At 29.5% G+C, this 19,451-nt stretch overlaps 1 protein-coding gene across 1 annotated transcript in view; it reads left to right on the forward strand.

The window, feature by feature from the left end:
- Nucleotides 1-19,451, forward strand: part of LOC144835838 (DNA annealing helicase and endonuclease ZRANB3-like) — a 63,350-nt gene that overhangs the window by 3,927 nt on the left and 39,972 nt on the right. The window contains exons 3-5 of the mRNA XM_078690952.1: nucleotides 4,828-5,006; nucleotides 11,898-12,129; nucleotides 13,519-13,637. Of these exons, the coding sequence (XP_078547078.1) occupies nucleotides 4,828-5,006; nucleotides 11,898-12,129; nucleotides 13,519-13,637 (530 nt within the window). The remainder of the gene's footprint in view (nucleotides 1-4,827; nucleotides 5,007-11,897; nucleotides 12,130-13,518; nucleotides 13,638-19,451) is intronic.

The following is a 19,451-nucleotide window of genomic DNA, read 5'->3' on the forward strand; positions in this document are numbered from 1 at the left end:
TTTCTTTGGAAGAATAATTTTGTAGTTTGAATTGTTGTTTTTTTTCTTTTTGTTTTGCATTTAACATCAACGACATTTGTATGCTGTTTATAAGTTGTGATATCTTCAGTGTGAATGTACCATTGTATATTACAGTAAATTGCCTCGGGCACGCAATCTTTAGAGTATAATTATTTTCAAAGCTTTAAAAGCATATTACCAATAGATAGCCCTAATGTGTGACTTGAAATTTGATGCTTGTCAAAAAAACTAACGAGCCAACTCATTCATCTTTCCATGAATAATGAATTTATGATGTTTATGTCAATTATTGTATTAAAAAATGTTGCATTCATTTTGTAAAGCATTTTTACTTTCCAATGTGGTAGAATGCTGGGTTTGTTTGGAGAAACTGTAGATTCATGGGCAATGATAGAGCATTAACATCATTCAGTCGTGCGCCCCCACCTGGAATACTGTTCAGTCATTTTTAATTCCATTTCTTGTACACAATCTCAGCGTATTTCTAATGTTCAGAACAAATTTATTAGATTCCTTACTTGCACTTGTCCTTGATTTGGTATTTTTATACAATTCTTTCTATTCAATTCAATTCAATTTCATTTTATTTCGGAAATATCATCCATATAAATAAACTTATAAACCATAAAACTAAACTTAAGTATATAGAATGCTTCTCCATCTACAATACATTTTGGAGTTATGGAGCATATGTTTGCAAACACAAGCAACAAGGATGTTACCACTATTCAACATACTGTTTATGATTGTCCTCTTGTTGCTTTGTTTAAGTTGAATATACCAACTTGTACTCGCAGCAAGTGTTTGCTTCACATTCCTTGTGGTCGTGTTGAATGCACAAAATGAGGTATTTTTCAGCGGTTACCTAACACGTTTAATAAGTTGCTTGTTACTTATTTGGATATTGATTTATTTTATGATAGTTTAAATGTATTTAAGGGTAAAATTGTTAAATCTCTATAATGTTCCGATCTTTGTTTTTGTTATTGTTGCTTATTTGAATGTATTATTATAGTTTATTATGTTTAGATTCAACCTGTTAGTGGCGGTTTCATCGCTGTTGGTTGTCAACTGAATACAATAAAAAATAAAAAAATAAAAAATGATGCGTTGGTGTTTATGAGAGAGTTGTACAATGACAAGCAGAAATAACAATTTATATGAGTGGGTGTTTAAAAGAATTTTATGTTAGATATTTATGTTTTTTCAAAGTGTCTTATTGGACATCTACTGTACGTTTATATTTGATGGCCCCCTAGAGTCTGTTTTTTTTTTGGCCGCAGCTTTTAGACAGTATGGCTAATGGTCAGTGAACTTGGCTGAATACTGCTTCGTCGCCAGAAGTCCACTTAAAGATATCAATTGGTCAATACCAATTTCTAAAGCTTAGAAGTTCATGGCTAGGTATAAAATTAGTTTATTAGGACAAATTTGTACTTGCCTTTCAAAACACCTATTTTCAATCGTTCACAGTCTATTTCGTGCCTAGCTTACCTGGATAAACTGGCAATAGTTCTTTCCACTCGAAGAGCGAGATATAACTCGAAACGTAATAATGATGGTGGTTTGTGAGGAGGCTCCAACCTAAGGCATAGTTAATGGACTATATCATTTGTGGAGAGAGTGTTCAATAAAAATTTCTACTATTTGAGTTATATCTTGCTCTTCAAGGACAAAGGGCTATTGTCGGTTTATCCAGGTATGCTCTCTAGCATATCTGACTACGCAGCTATTGAGTCTAACAGGTAATTCTGCAAATATTATGTCTTTCTGAATGTGTGCAGAATGACCTTTTGACTTGAAAGATATTTAATCAAGAAGGGGCATCATGAAAACAAAGGTCACTAATATGGCTTCTAATCAGTACCCCTGAAAATTAGTAAAATATCCTAAAATGCAATATGCAATTTTCACTTGCATTGAAACAATTGAATTGTAAAACATATCTGTAACTCTATAATTGATATATGCATACCGTTGTTTCACATCAATTGTGAAACATAGCTTCATGAATATCAATTATTTATTTAATAGACAATATTACGATTGAAAATGACTCATTTTGTTCATCACTGCTGCTGTAAGATGATAGCTGAGTTTAGTAAACATTTAAAATTCCAACGATTACAAAACTTTCATTGTTTTTTTGCTATACCTTTAGGCACACTTTCTTTTTGCCATTTATTCATTTAAAACACATAAAAATACATAGTTCAAATTTATAAATAAAGTTTTGAATTAAAATATTCTCTACTAAAATAGTAACTGTATTAAGGTTGATGATGAAATTGGTTTTTTTTTAATTGATTTTTATTAATATATATTTCATTTTCATTTCATTTTTATTTCACTAAAAACTTAAATAGAGTGGAGGAGCCTAAATGAAAGCATAGCTTGTAGTGAATAGGATCCTCAAAACAAAAATATAAAATGTAAATAATATTACAAAATTAGGAACTCCAAAAACAACAACATACTTTTTAATAATACAGTAATATGTTACAGTAGCTTCAATTAAGCATAGACCATTTTAAAGGATATGCATTTACGTTACAAATATTAGTTAGAAACAGTGCACGGAGAATGGTACATTAATATGTAGAAATCTACTAAAGTTTGTGTACTGTAATCATTTCCTATAATTAGAAATAACAAAAGAAACTGTATGACATAGGTAAATTGCGTTTCTCTGCATTAATTGTTAATGTTTAAAGCGATTATTAATAATCTTCTTCATTCTAGTTAATGATCCTTGAATAACTATAATATTACTGATATTAAACCAGTGATTTAATGTCAATACGTTGCTGTACCAAATGGCATCGGATTTATTTGCGGCAACATCGCTAAGCGTGCTTGAAATTTTGTTATTAAGTCGACTAATATTTTCTGATGATATACACAATTTTACTAGATTAATATCTGTATTAAATTCAAATATTTAATATGCGAAGACTAAATTGTATGAACAGTCACAAATGAGTATCATTTTGGAATGCTAATAATGTTATATCTTTCCTCATTCGTAATTATTTCGCCTTTGAGGTAGTAGTCATGTTGTCCGACTGTAGTTTCATGACCATGGCCTCGTTTTTATTCATTTAGCGTTTTGAAATACATGAACATGCCGCGACAATCATCATGTTAGTGAGCCCGTAAAGGGCTATACTAATTTATCTTCCAAACCGAAATTAGGCTGCTTAATAAACATAATGTCGCTATGTATTGCAAAGATGTCTTAAAGTATAACATTCAGTGCTGCTGTAAGAAGATAAATCATGATCTGATGATAGTAATGTTTCAGAGTCAAATTTTTCAAAATGAGAATTTCTTTTTTCTTTCCAAAAGGCCCCACAATACTATAGAAATTTGTATTTAGAAAACAAAATTTGTCACAAAACCATTTAGGAGAAAATGTTTTCCAAATGCAAATTTCAATAGTATATAAATTTGAGGCCTTTTGGAAAGAAGCATTGTTTTCTTTTATATATTATCAATTTATGTAATTTTTTTTATTTAATGTTATATCTAGTGGTGGGTCTTTCTGACTTATATGACTCTCCCCTCACATGACTAAACTACTTTTCATTGTATTTATATGCAATTTTATGTATTAATAAACTTGTTATTATGTCTAGTGTATTGTATGTTATATTGTGGCAATAAATTGAAATTGAACAATCTTGTCGGTCTATAGAGAATATTTTTTACAGATGATCTTGTTTTAAATTATTTTATATTACAAAATTAATTCTTTGAAATATACTGTGGATGTATTGTCTTTAAATTAAATCTTCAAGATTTATACTAAATTTATTTCCATTATATAATTAGTTTAAGACATCTGATACATAATACTACACATAAAAGGTTTTACATGTCTAATGGAACTTCTTGCTGATGGCCTAGCATTTGATAAGAGTATCGAGTTTGAAAGATTTGCGAAATGAATTTGTTTTCCAAAAGCAATTTAATTTGAAAAACTCCCATAGCATTTGGTTCACAAAAGAGATAACATCAAAATCTTGAGCAGATTCACAAACTATGTGACAAATCTTTTAGCACATCCTTATGTCACAAGTACAGTATAAAGTTTACAAACAAAAATACTATAAAGTTTGTTACTATCAAACAAACTTCATCTAACAAAAAATGTGATGTGCCCATATATGGACACGATGATGTCATATCACTACCACATTTAAGCACATCACACTTTTTGTCAAACTACAGTAGTTTGATAGTGTAGACAGAGCCTTAGAAAGTATCTTAACAAGAACCAATCATGCTGAAGTAAAAAGGGGAGATGTCTGCATTATAATAGAGACTGAATGTAGTGTTAAACCATTGCCCCTCATTGTCCTTTTAATTCAGGGGTGAATAGGGGTCAGTGTCCTTCAGAGGTTTTTACTGTATGTTTTAGGCTTCTGTTTATCTCAAAATCCAAAGATGTATTTTCCCCAAAAAACATGACAACTGAAGATTAATTAAATCTGTTTTGAATAGGTTATTTTAATATAGATAATCACTTCCATGGAAAAAAAAAAGAAAACAAATAATGTTTTAAAAAATAAAATTGCAGAATAAATGGTTAAATTCAACAAAAACACTTTGGCTGGCAGCCAATTTGACAATTTTTTCTTTAGATTACAGTTTTTCAAGGTAAAAATTTTTTTTTGGATCCAATTTTTGGTCAAAGTGAATAACTATTATGTGAAAGTAAAATGACATATTCAACAATAAAAAATAAAAAAAAATTTTTCAGGGGGACAATATATCTTTAATATTTTTTATTTTATTTTACAGATGGGGCTTGGTAAAACATTACAGGCTTTGTCAGTTGCATACTGCTACAAGGAAGAATGGCCACTACTGATAATCGTACCATCTTCACTACGTTATCCATGGATCGAGGAACTTGAAAAATGGTTTCCAAACATACAACCAGGAGATGTACATCTGGTGAACAGTGGCACAGATGTTAAGTATGTAATTACAGCTTTTTTAGTTCTTGATAATTATGTTTGATTGTATATCATTATTATATGTTATGAAAATGATTTTCCACATCCTAAATTTAATTTCAAATAAATAGTCAAATAATATGACATTTTATGATATTTGACGTATTGATAACCTAAGGGCAGAATCCAATATGTTACAAATAGGAACTGAACATGTCGAAATTCTATTTTTTTCCCAATACAAAAAATGGTGTTTTTATTTCATTGCAGTTGAAATAGAATCAGAACTATCATTGACAGATTCTGTAGGAACTCTGTATGTAAAATAAAATGCACAGTAGTAGGTCAATAACCCTCCTAATGTCTCTAACCCCCATTGTACAATGACTCAAGGATGGATACATTAATTGTTATACCTCTGCCATTTTAAATGTATGTGTTATATGATATTAGACAATTTTGTCTGTTTAAATTTCTCAAATCACCACCGGAATTAAGTCTACAAATGTCATATGTTCTAGGGGTGTACTTTTGCATATCGATGTAGACATAAATTGCCACTAAGGGAAAACAAAATGGCTTTAAATTCTAACATATCTTAATATTTCATGGTTAGCAGTCTGCCAAATGTGATCAATGCAAATAAATTGGAAATGGATATTTTTATATTGTAGAAATGCATTTTGTTAAATGGATGTATAGTGACATTTAAGGTTTTTCACAAAATTGCAGTTTTGTTAAATTTGAAACACTTATTGAACAGTTACCATTATAATTATCATCATTCATCATTGCTGTATATGGAATTACTGAGAGTGTTTTGACATTGAGATGTGGTACTAGAACATCATTCAAAATTATCTTGTATTGCCATGGTCTACATTTTAGGGGTTTAAAACTAAAAATTAAATTATCTCTGTATTTCATTTATTCATATTATCATAGAACTTTATTTTTTTTTTTCCTCATATTCATAATTAAAAGCCGTATAATATTAAACCATAAACATCCTCATTCACCTTTATATTAAAAAATCCAAAAAGTTTTTCCAAACCAATTTTGGTAGTTTCTATCTGTATATGATTCTTTACGATAAACCATTCATGAATACAGTACGTATTTGTGCGACGTTTCAACTTAGTTTGTTGGGTTAATTTTTGCTCAAAATAAAACCAGTTTCTCATTTGGTTGGAGTAATGATGTCCTTTACCTGAATGTAGTCAAATTTTCGCACCAATCAGTTACTGTACCTTCTGAGGTGAGGTCAAATTATTTTGCAAGATCCTATGTTCAGTTGGGTAGCTGAGTGGTTAGGACACTTGACTGATATACAGAGAGACCTGGGTTCAACTTCCAGTCCACTCAGCTGTAAATGAGTACCTGGTTGAAAATACTAGGGAGAAAAGGGCAGCGTGGAAAGGAACTGGCCACCCTACCACATAATGCCGAGGCTTAGTACAATGAGCTGTTCCTAACAGCTCATTCCCCTACGTTCAGAATGAACACAGGAATCATTTTTACCTTTTACCTACAGTATGTTCAGATGACAAACGGAAATAGGTCTTTTTGTAGAAAATCGAGAGCTTCCATGATTTCATGAATGTTTCATGGCTATACTGAAACTGTATGTAATTTGAGGAATTAAATTGGAATTGATTCTCGTACAAAATGCTTGAAAATCAATAATATTGACATTTGACAGTAATAAATATCCTGAATGAATTGTGAATGTAATTCATTTATATATTAAATATTATCTTTATTGTGTGTGCATTATGTTGTTGCAGTCATAATTTAGTTAAGAGCAGAAATTATATCCATTGTACACAAAGATTCATACAAACTGCAAAGCCTTGTTGACATACAACCTTTTACCATTCACCTAATACTCTTCACACCATGTAATTGAACAATACTTGAGTGGGAAGGGGGAATTGGTATTCCGCTATAGATGGAAAAATAAATAAAAAAAATATTTTATTATTAGTATTTATATTGCTTTCAATAGAATGGCACATACTTAATTACTTTACAAGGTCAAAACTGTATGGATTTATCCGCAATTTAAAATAATTGCCTTTTATAAAGTACTTTGACTTTAATTAAATTGACTGACGACATGAGTTTGTGGAAATTACTAAAAATATACTTTATCTTGATATTGAACTTTGATTGTTTCATTTTATTATTTATATCAGTAAACTTGTATGTAACATGTAGGAATTATGTGTTCACTCATCCTTCAGATGGGATGTAAAGTCGTTGGTCCTATGTACATATATACACATATATTAAAGAACTTGGTATACTATTCGAAAAGAGTAGGGGATTGTCTTCCGGTGTGCTGATCTGGTAGGCACTGCACTGCTGGCTGCCGTGTGTCTGTGGAGGGCGTAATCCAAATTTCCTCAGTTTTCAGTTAAACTTGAACCAGAATAAATACATGTAACATTTAACTTATATACTGTATTCACAGTTATAGTGATTGGTGAATACGACTTCTAAATCCTTGACAACACCCCTCTAACATACAGAACTCTGGGCATCAACTCCGTAATCATGGATGATTGTAAATAGGGTAATAAACAACTAATTAGTGTCTGGACACTGGATGGAAGAATTCTTCACCCTCTGTACTGGTCAACTGTGGGATAAGAAAAAGAGCAAATGAGCTTGCAACCATTGTAAGATTATTAATATAAAAAAAACCCAAAACAATTGTGCAGTTCATTTCAGATCGCAACACTGTCAGTGTACAGTATTAGTGTAAAAGTGTCTAAAGCTCTATCTACACTATCAAACTAGTTTGACAAAAAAAGTTTGATATGCCCAAATATGGTAGTGATATGCCCAAGTATGGTAGTGATATGCCCAATATATGGTAGTGATATGCCCAAATATGGTAGTGATATTCCCAAATATGGTAGTGATGTCACCGTGTCCATATATGGGCACATCACATCAAGTTTGATAGTGTAGATAGAGCTTTAAACCAGAATTCATCTCACAACTTTATGGTGTACAGTAAATAGAACTATAGCCTAGTTCAACTTGGTGTTTCTATAATGAATAAATCGTGTAAAATGTTATATTCCAAAGCAATCTACTGTAAGAGCTGCATCTCTCGATTAATTTTAGCTTTTTAGCTATAGATGAATTAGTTTTTTTCGTGATATGCATGTGCTATATGTATACATTACTATGAAATTGAGGAAAAGGCAAGTTAATAGGAATACCAATATTTCCATGATTGAAATTTCAAGTCATGTGCATTAAATAGATTTAAATTTCAAATTAAATTTACATAAGTAATTTTGAATGAGGAATAAATGAATTTAATAAATAAATTAATCAACACGATGAAAAAACACTTTGATTAAATGTCTTATATGTAAATTGAAAATGGTTAATGAGAAATCAAAATGGTAGGAATCATGTCTGGCATGTGGGAAGGCATGAGTTAAAATGTTATCTTTTACTTACTGTATACACTATCAAACTTTATGTAACAAAATGTGATGTACCCATATTTATATGGACATGATGTCATATCACTACCATATTTGGGTATATCACTACCATATTTAAGCACATCACACAAAACAGTTTGATAGTGTAGACATAGCTTTAAACAGCAAAGTGATACAGTAGTCTGTCTCCATGGTGGCTCGCTTTTTTAGCTGTGAGATTGTATCTTGCTTTGCCTTGTTTGATAACTATTAAGCTATAGAGGGCAGTACTGTGAATTTTAAAATGTAAGATGCATTTAAAAAATCTCTCAATGTTTTATTTTTTCCACTTACCTTGAATAGCATATAAATTTGCTATACTCAGAACTTTTCATCTTAGGCAATTGTGGCACCTTAGAAAATCTGTTGTTACTAACAATTAAAACCAAAACAAAAAACTTATCATCATCATCATCATCATCATCATCATCATCATCATCATCATCATCATCATCATCATCATCATTATCATCATCATCACCATCATCATAATCATCATCATTTTCATCATCATCACCACTTGCAACATGATGTTTTCCAAAAATTTCACTTTTTCATGCTACCAACAATAAGACATTCCATTGAGAATCCGTATTGGATAATGGTATCATCTGCAAAGGTTGTGCTGAGCCATTCCACCTTCCAGCATCATCATTTCTTTGTAACACCATTTAGCAGTCACAGACTACCAACACCACTGTTGGTGTGTGTATTTTCCTCTGTCAGTGCAGGTGTAGTGTCATAGGCAAGAAAGACAATACAAATTAATTTATGTTTTTAAGAAAAATTGATTGCTGAGATGCAACTGATTTATTGTTATTTGCTTGTTTTACTTACATAATATTCATGTATAAACTACAGAAGTGTACTAGAGATGACCAATGCAAGATTTAAAAAAATAAATGAAAATTCGTTTTGCCTGGCATAATTAAGAGAATAAAACAGAGAAAAATACTTCAAATTGCAAAAGGCAATATGTTAAAATACTATTTATGTGTTGAAATACTCTAAAACGATAAACATTTAAATTAAAATTACAACAAATAGTTATTGGCGAATGTTAGAATTGTACATATTAATGCTATTTACAACAAAGGACTTCCTAGTTCTACATAGATTGGTTTGTGGGATAATAGAAATGTAAATGAGTTTTGGTTGTGAAAAGATCATGATTTATTAAAGATTTTGGAAACCTCCTAGACATCTTTATGATACTAGAGACAATACAATTCTCATGCTTCAGTTAATTACTAACCATATACATTATAGAGGGCACTATTGTACACAATTTTAGTTTAGACAACTTGGCAACATGCCATATTGTACCGGTCATTAGAATTGCAGTTTCTTAATTATTCTGTTTCTAATGAATACAATATCAATAATTAAAAAAAAAAATAAATACTGAAAAACAAGAATAGTTATAATTTAGTTCAACCAAGGCAACAATTAAAGATGTTGATCCCCCAAAAACATGAAAAATGAAGTAATAAAAAAAACAGGCAATTTTGCAGTTTTAATAAAAGTTAATCACTTCTGTAGAAAAAAAAAGACAAAATAAACAGTTAATTCAACCATTGACTTCGAGTCAATTTGAAATTTTTTTTGCATAAATTACAGTTTTTTCAGGTACATAATTTTTATTTTATGTGACATTAAAATGGCATAATATTCAACAAAAACAAATTAATTTTTTTCAGGGAGTCAATATATCTTTATTTATCTTTATTGTTTGTTTTTGTGTACTACTATAGACCTACCCATACTAATATTCTTGTTCCTTCTTCAATATGAAATTTGTTTTGTGTATATCAAAATATCTATAACTATATATAACTGTTTTCATAAAAACTTCTATTATTTAAACAAACCAAGTAAAACAATTGCAGCAACCTAAATATATAAAAAAAAAACAAATCAACAATACTGTGTTATTTGAAATAATAATCATTTGCGTTTATATATATTTACAATAGAAATTAAACCTACCCTACTTTTAGTAATTGCACAAATATGAAACAAACTGATGGACTCCAAATCAATCATCGTCCCCTTAAGCTACGATTATCCGCTATGAAAGCCAGCTTTATACAAAACCGTTGACAATATGAATTAGACCCAAAAGATTTGAGTAAATTTTTCAGGGAAATCCATGTATAGTAATTAAACTTTGCCATTATAGGATAAAAACTTTCAATTTTTAGGATTTAAAAATATTTTTTTTCTTTATTGTCCTATTTTTATACAGTACAGTACATTCTTTAAAGCATAATGGATTAACATAAGGCAACTTATTTTAAAAAAACAATCTCCTCCTCTCATCGTTAACTTTCATTTAAATCCCAATAATCCACACCTTTTTTTTCCAAAATGTCTGATCCATATGAACATACTGGATTTGTACAGGCTTCTGAAAAGTCTAATCTCAGAGCAACTTCAGTAAAACTTAAGAAGGAATAATTGTAATTGTTTGGTCTGATCTCCCAATTTCAGGAAGATCTAAAGTTATAAACATATTTATAAAGTTTATTTTAACTCTTTTTAAAAATATAGAGACTTGGTGTTTTTATAGGATAAATGCTTGTGTGAAATCTTGTTGGTACTGTACCTTGTTTTTAATAAATATAGGATAAAAACTTTCAATTTTTAGGATTTAAAAATATTTTTTTTCTTTATTGTCCTATTTTTATACAGTACAGTACATTCTTTAAAGCATAATGGATTAACATAAGGCAACTTATTTTAAAAGAACAATCTCCTCCTCTCATCGTTAACTTTCATTTAAATCCCAATAATCCACACCTTCTTTTTCCAAAATGTCTGATCCATATGAACATACTGGATTTGTACAGGCTTCTGAAAAGTCTAATCTCAGAGCAACTTCAGTAAAACTTAAGAAGGAATAATTGTAATTGTTTGGTCTGATCTCCCAATTTCAGGAAGATCTAAAGTTATAAACATATTTATAAAGTTTATTTTAACTCTTTTTAAAAATATAGAGACTTGGTGTTTTTATAGGATAAATGCTTGTGTGAAATCTTGTTGGTACTGTACCTTGTTTTTAATAAAATTATTAAATTACCCAAACTTATAATGACTATAGATTCCTCCATAACGTCCTATATGCCATTGTGACAGCCAGTTCATCTCTCTGCATATTACCAGTATCAATTTTATGTGAGTGCTTGTTTTGCAAGCCCATGTTTTGGCTGCCACATCAGAACATCTGCAATGATGTCTTCTTTATTGCGAAGACAGTGTCCAGCAAATATCAGTCTTCTTCTTATTGCTCTTCTTATTTTTTGGTATGACCAAAGAGCCATATAATACTTTGTTACTGATTATAAAGTTACTGTATAAACACATATTTATAAAGTTTATTTTAATTCTTTATAAAATATAGAGCAATATCGACTTGTAAGGTGTGTTTGATTGGTTATGGCTTGATGCGAAATGACAGTAAAACCCTTCTGGAGGCGCTTCACAAACAGCAGTTCCAGGTTATTGTGGTGGATGAGTCACACTATTTGAAGAATTTGAAAGCAGCTCGAACCAAAGTTCTTCTGCCATTGCTGAAGAAAGCCAAAAGGTTGTTGCTTTTAACAGGTACTCCAGCATTGGCAAGACCAGCCGAGGTGTGTGTATTCTCAATCCTTAAAGTAATTGGCAAATTTTCCAATACCAGATAGGAAAAATGTCTGTTTTTTTAAGAAAGAAGGTCTGTGTGATTTCAATTAATCTTTTGGCCCTCTCTGGTTTTGGGAAAGTTTCCATTTTTTAATAAAATTTTTTTTTAGACAATTTCGGTATTCTCATTTGGGAAAAGTGAATAAAAAACCACCCATCTGCTCACTGTTTTGTGTAATTGGCCATAAGGAATAAACATAGATTCTATATTTTTATTACCGTTACTGCTCGTCTGTGTAAATTAGCCTTGCGTCTTAGTGAAAAAACAAATTTCAAAAATAGAATAAAACTATTATAAGGCAATGGAACTGCTCAGTTTAATTTAAACCTAGAACTGAATTTAATATATTTCCTTTTCAAATTAAAAAGTTTATTCCATCAAACGAATGTTCAAATTGTGTTATAAAATTGATGGAAATGAATTTATATTTATAGTTTTTATAAAAAGGAAATTACAGAATATTACTTTTAAAATTGATATGAAATGAAAAAAAAATTGCTTTTTTGAATTCTATCTCTTGTGGACAGATTAAAAGATGATATAATGTAAATTTGATCTCGAAGAAAATAAGATTCGTTCTCTATTTTGTAGATTATCATCTTCAAATTGTCGTTGTATGTATTATAAAAAGAACCTATGTGATTAACATTCATGAATATAGTTTAATTGATTTGAAATATTTACCCACAAGTCATTTGATTACTCTCTTGATTCTCATCATTGCTCTATGTAACTCTCCCCTGTTTCTATTTCCAATTATTTTATCTCCTTTTTTTTTGTCTAGAGGAAAGGGAGTAATGTTTAGATTGCAATTTATAAAGTTTAGAATAGAATACACTGCTGCCTAAACAAAATTTACTGATTCTGTTGCACAAAATGAGCATTGAGCAAATGAGAATTATTTGAAAAATTATCAAAATCTCACTATATAGTTTGGGTTAAAATTTATAATATTTGATAATAAATAATAGAAAAAAATAGTAATTTTCATAAAAAAAGTTATTATTTTTATGTGACACATTTCAAAGAACATGTTAAACAATGGTTTAATACTTGTGACCAAATTTCAATCTAATTGGCGATGAAAGGTTTCGTCTATTTTGTATTTTTTTTTAATATAGGCCTATATTATCAAAAAATAAAAAGTTCACTTTTACGTAATATTATATTGAGAACATGATTTTTAATAGGATATTGATGAAGAATAAAACAATCTTGTAGCTTTATTTACTGCATTGTAGATTTACATAAAAAAAAGTGAGAAATTCATTAGACAGGTGCAAAATTGAATTCTTTTGAATATTGAAACTATTAATTATTATTTTTTTTTTTTTAGTTGTTTCCACAGTTGGACTGCTTACAACCTGGTTTGTTTGGCACCTGGACAACCTTTACCAAGCGATTCTGTGGCGCAGGCTGGCGATATTTTGGACGTAACAAGACTTGGGATACAAGGTAATAGAGTTTTTATACAGTAGTAAGTTATCTTAAAATAGAAAATATAAAATTATTATTTAAGGTATATTTATTCAATTAAAGAAATCATACAGGCAGCCAAAGGCTGAAATGAGTACAATTTTACAGATATAAAAACTTTAAAATTAATGTACATTTAGTAATCAAATATTTAACATCTAGAAAAAACATTAAAAACATGAAAAGGACAACTAGAAAATGTGTGTAAAATTCACATTCAACGCCTGATAATTAAAGATTTATCATGTATAATGTTAATTTGTTAAATGTCGGTTTTATTGTATCGTTCAAGTTGACAGGGGCTGGTCAAGCACATCACAAGATGACAGTTTTATACTTTTGCTTTTCCGCTACTCCCCTGTTATACTTATATTGTGTTTGTTTTTTTGCTATGTAGAAAGATTGAAAATAAATAAAATAAATAAATGTATTATTAGCATTCATCCCTACGAGACAAGTTTTTAACTTCTAGAAGGGATCCATGATAATAATGACTACCTATTACTGCTTTATCTATGTTCACTTTAATATCTTTTTTCTACTTTGTATATATTCATTCATTATTATCTAAATAAATATTATCTGAATTATCTGAATCTGAATATGGTAGGATTGTAAGCAAACCTATTGTCAGGCAGGGTCCATATTGTTATTTCTACTATCAATGTACAGAAATGATGTATGTATTAGTATTATTAGTGTTCAACAACAACTTATCAAAATGATTAAATATTATAGCATTCAACAACTTATTCCATATGCGGTATAGGACTGTTAGCAGAGAATTTGAAGTGTATAACTTAATAATTATGCAGGCTCTAATTAAAATGTTGCTAGCTATAATTATTGTTTTTTTTTTGTCTTTTATGGGCTCGTCCCCAAAAAACAAAGGTCATGTTCTCCATTTTTCTTGTCACATGCAAGTGACGCGTACATATTTGTGATTATTGTTTGTGCCTCATTGCAATAAGTTTACTACTGATGATGTAATTTATTATACATTTAGACTCTTCTTCATCCTAGCCAAAGGAATATGTTGTTAATAGGCCTATGTTTCCATATTCTTTGAAATATTTAGTTGTTTTACCAGCACCTAGCATTTTCGTGAATCTGTTTTCTGGTCATTATTAAAATGTAATTTACTCGGATAATGATGATGAACAAATTTGCCCTGTGTTTATTAGTAAGAAATAGCAGTCAACGGCGTACGAATCTCTCATCTATCTTCTTTTAGCACCTTCCTACCTTGAGGTGTAGTGTGCCTAGATATTTCTTTTTTAATTTCCTTTCAAAAGTAGTACAGTACTTGAATGGGGTGGTTCACCTTACTTTCAAGCTGCAATTGAATGTGAAAGTTCAAACAAAAAGGATTGTGAAATTGCAACTGTTTTTTTTACCATTTAGGCCGTGACAAGAGTGACAATGATTGATGAAAGAAAAACAATTTCTTTATTGATTTTTTTTTGTAATGAAGATATTAAAATTGATTAGAAAGTTTAGGTCTTTTCACAAGAAAAACTTCTGTTACATGCATTATAATGAATGGTGCAAAGTAATATTGATATTCCTTAATCCAAAATACCTGTTAAAAATTTCCATATTTTGCTGTTTAGCTTTTGGGTAAAAGTTGTGAATAGAGCTGTAATTGATTGATAATATTTGTCAAAATACATTGTATTTTAAATCGATATGTAAGTAAAGTTACTTTTAATGAGTCAAAATGTCATGCATTACATTCATCAAATAAATGTTTTCTGACATGCCACATTATATAAAGTAAAACGAATGAACCTTTGTTTTCTTAATCTGCAATTATATTACTTTACAGCACATGTTGAATAAAAAAAACATTTTCTTAACATTATACTCATCAAAATTATGTTCTCCCTTTTTGCTGCAGAAATTGATGTTGTTTTTTTTGCAAGAGAAATAAATGTTTTAATGTAGTCACATTGCAATAAATATTGGCATTAGTTTATACAACTAATCCACTCAACGAAGACAATTGTATAGTATTTGTTTTGTAGAAATAATGAAAGTTATTTCAGCATCATGGGCCAAGGCCTAGACAAACTATATAATACTAGGTGCGTTTTTGGTATTAATTCTGACCGTTACCTACAAAATGTATAGTTTTCTGATTTATCGAATGTTATTCTGAATTTCAAATAGGTAGCAATATGGGAAATTGGCAGCGCAACCTGTAAATTGATTACGACTATTGTACTTTTCTTCACCAGCATGCATATTATTTGTTTTCCCTCAAAATTCTCCACAAAAAGCTGAATGTTCATTAGTGTAGCATTAACTATTTGATATCCTTTTTCCGTTCATTAGAACTAATAACAAATGGCATGTGATATGTAATTAACCAATCAAATGGTAAGGTACACACAGGTGTGTAATTATATCAGTGATTTTCAATTCTCTTTTAAAACTATTTTTAAATACGGGAAAAGTGAAATACCGAAGACATTTATTTATGCATTTATTTGGAGGTGGGAAATCCCCCATTTAATAGCTGATATTGTATGAAATTTGTATGAGAGCCTTCACAATAATGTTTTTATTGCTAATGTTAAAGAGTAACTATAATCTTCTATTATCTCAAGTACAGCAGTGTGTGATACTAGTATCAATGATTTATTCAGCATTGTCTAAGCATTAAGTCATGTCCCAAAATATTGATACAAGTAAATTAATGTTGTCTTCTTCTGCTTCATTATTTAAAATACAAACAAGGTTTGTATATAAAATATTCAATGGATATTGTCATGTAATTTTTTTGTTATCCTTTTCTATTATTAATACAACAAAAATATAACATTATTTTGAAGTACGACAGTATTTTATGAAATATCAACCTTATAGTATGTTCTCTCAAAACAAAGACTGTTGTTAGAGATAATACCTAAGTTAGAATATTTTTTTTTTATTCTTCACTAATTAGTCAATACAAGTTCACCTTGTATGATATTGAGTAATTGTTTTAACGATGTACTGCTATATGAGGTTCCCTCAAAATGCATTTATATTATATCTATTGCAACATCAAACCACTGCCTTCAAAGCTCTCTTGAAGACATGTAATACTCTTTCATGTTTCAAGAGAAATGATGATGGTGGTTTGTGGGGAGGGCATAGTTCATGGACTATGCCATTTGAGGAGAGGGGTGTTCAATGAAAATTTCTACTTTTCAAGTTATATCTCGGAAGAGAAAGGGCTGTTGTCGGTTTATCCAGGTAAGCAAGCACTCATAGACTACTAAACACCACTGTTGGTGTGTATATAATCTTTATGAATATGAAATCTAAATTTCCAGGTACAGTAATTGTTAAAATACTGTAGAACATGAATGAAAAAGTGATTTTGTATATAGTTTTCACACCTTTTTTTGAATGGAATGTCCAACATGATATTATATAAAGTCAAAAAAGAATATCATATAAGACAGATGCAACAGAATTGTCTGACCATACCATTACCTCGCATGCCAAATTTGACATTTTAATAACGTTTTAGAAAATGTTTGAAAATGTTATTATAAGCTATCATTTTATGATCATCTGTTGTAATATTTTAAAATTAAATGATTTTTTTTTAGTCTTGCCTCAAATTGTTGCATAGAATGTATATTGGGATTTGACCATTATGTGTCCATGTGTATTGCTGAAAGGAAATGTTTCAGAAAAACTCTATATGCTACTGTAGGTCTGCCACTGTGATGAGTAGAATATTATTACTATAGTTAAAGATCTATTGTCCCCAAAACAAGAATAATGAAGATTAATGAAATAAGATTTTGAATAGGACATTTTTTAGTTTTAAGTTAATCACTTCCACAGAAAAAAAAGCGAAAAAAAAAAATGTTTTCACTTATAAAAAGACAACCAATTTTAAATTACAGTTTTTTCATGTAAATACAGGAAAAAAACTCATTTTAAAATTTTGTTCTTGCTAATCAAACTGATTTTTGAGTCGAGAAACATAGTTTTGTATTGTATTATTTAATTGCTACACAATTTTAGAAATGTGTAGCAATAATTTTTCCCTGCTTATTTTGTAATAGATCCAATTTTTGATCAAAGTGAATAACTATTATGGAACATCAAAATGGGATATTCAACAAAAACAGGCAAAAATATATCTTTAAAATGATTTACAGTATATCCAGTTATAAGGATGATTTTGATGTTGAATATTCTTGTTCTTATGTTTTAAAAATGTAAATTTGAAGTATGTTTCAATTTTTCACAGCTTTGTTTTGTTTCTAGAAAGGTAACATGCAAACATTGATTTTTATGATTCATATAGTCAGTTGATAGTGTGAAGAACCTCATATCATTTTGTTTAAACTTTCCCTTAAGATATACGGTATAAAAAAGCACTACAGGCTTATATAGATTTATTTGATATGATGTTTTCATAGAGCACAACATGCATTCAATAATGTCTTTTAGCTACACGTGATAGTAGCTCTGACCAGGTGTAATTTTATTGATGTAAAAGTTTAATTATGTTGACACAAAAGTTGTGCCATAGGCCAACTTGGCTGGGTAGAAATAATAAAGGTAATGAAGCTAGTATATTGGTTGGATTATTCGTATTGTGAGAAATACATTATAATCAATACTTGAATACAACATCTCATAAAGTTCTAATTCTTTTTACAGTATTCCGACTTTTTCCTGTTTTTACCGATTTCCAATTAATTAACCTATGTTTGGTTTTTGTTTGTATGTTCAATCTTACTTTTTCCTACATTATAATTAAACATTAATAATAATAATAAAAAAAAAGTATTCTGGCATGTAATACATTTGCATATTACAAGTAATCATTTTCAAGGTTAACAGATCTTTTAAGACATTCATTTATATTCACATTCTTCAATAATTTATAATTGATAGATTAATAATTTTAGATTTAATGTTATACAATAATTGTAGTTGTAGATTAGTGTAGGTCACCAATTAATATAGATTTTTTTTTATCAGATCTTGCTTTTAATACATTAATTTATAATCACAGTAATCAATAATCTATAATTGATAGATTAATAATTTTAAATTTAATGTTATACAATACTTGCAGGTGTTGATTAGTGTAGGTCACCAAAATATAGATTTCATATCTGTCATCACATTATGGTAATTAATAGCTTATTAATCATCATTGATCTTCAAGATTCAATTACTCAAAGTATTACTGGGTATCCTTGAATTCTTCAACTTCATATTTATAATAATGCTATATTTCCGTTTGGATCATACACAGTAAGAGGATTTCCCCAATTCTACCCAGAAGCACTGAGACGCTAACAGCCATCCATCTATCTTTTTCTTACATGTGGTGTGAGATTTAGGTCGGTCGATAAGGCAAACAAGAAATCCAGTCACTAGTTTAAAATTCCTTCTTTTGTATTTGTGATTACGAAAAATCATTTGTTTATGCAGTAGTAGAATTATAATGGAAGAGGTATTTAATCTGTGGATATAAAAGTTATCTTGACTAACTTTAGGTGAAAAATGAAATTTGATGGATAGCGTAGAATCGTAAATATTGGCGAATCCCATTGTATCTATGTATGGTGCATTATCGATGCTATGATTATTTAAGTTCGTTGCCGGTATGAATACTTATGCAAAATAAGATATCATGTACTGTACTTTTCCTGTACTTTTTATATGCATTTGAATACACTGAGGAAAGACTAGTACTGTATCTGAATCTCTGTAATTTTGTTTGTTTGTACTTTATCGTTTCGATTTAGCTTTTTGCTTTTGTGTATT

The sequence above is a fragment of the Antedon bifida genome, chromosome 1 (genome assembly GCF_963402885.1).
Source record: "Antedon bifida chromosome 1, ecAntBifi1.1, whole genome shotgun sequence".
Lineage (NCBI taxonomy): Eukaryota > Metazoa > Echinodermata > Crinoidea > Comatulida > Antedonidae > Antedon > Antedon bifida.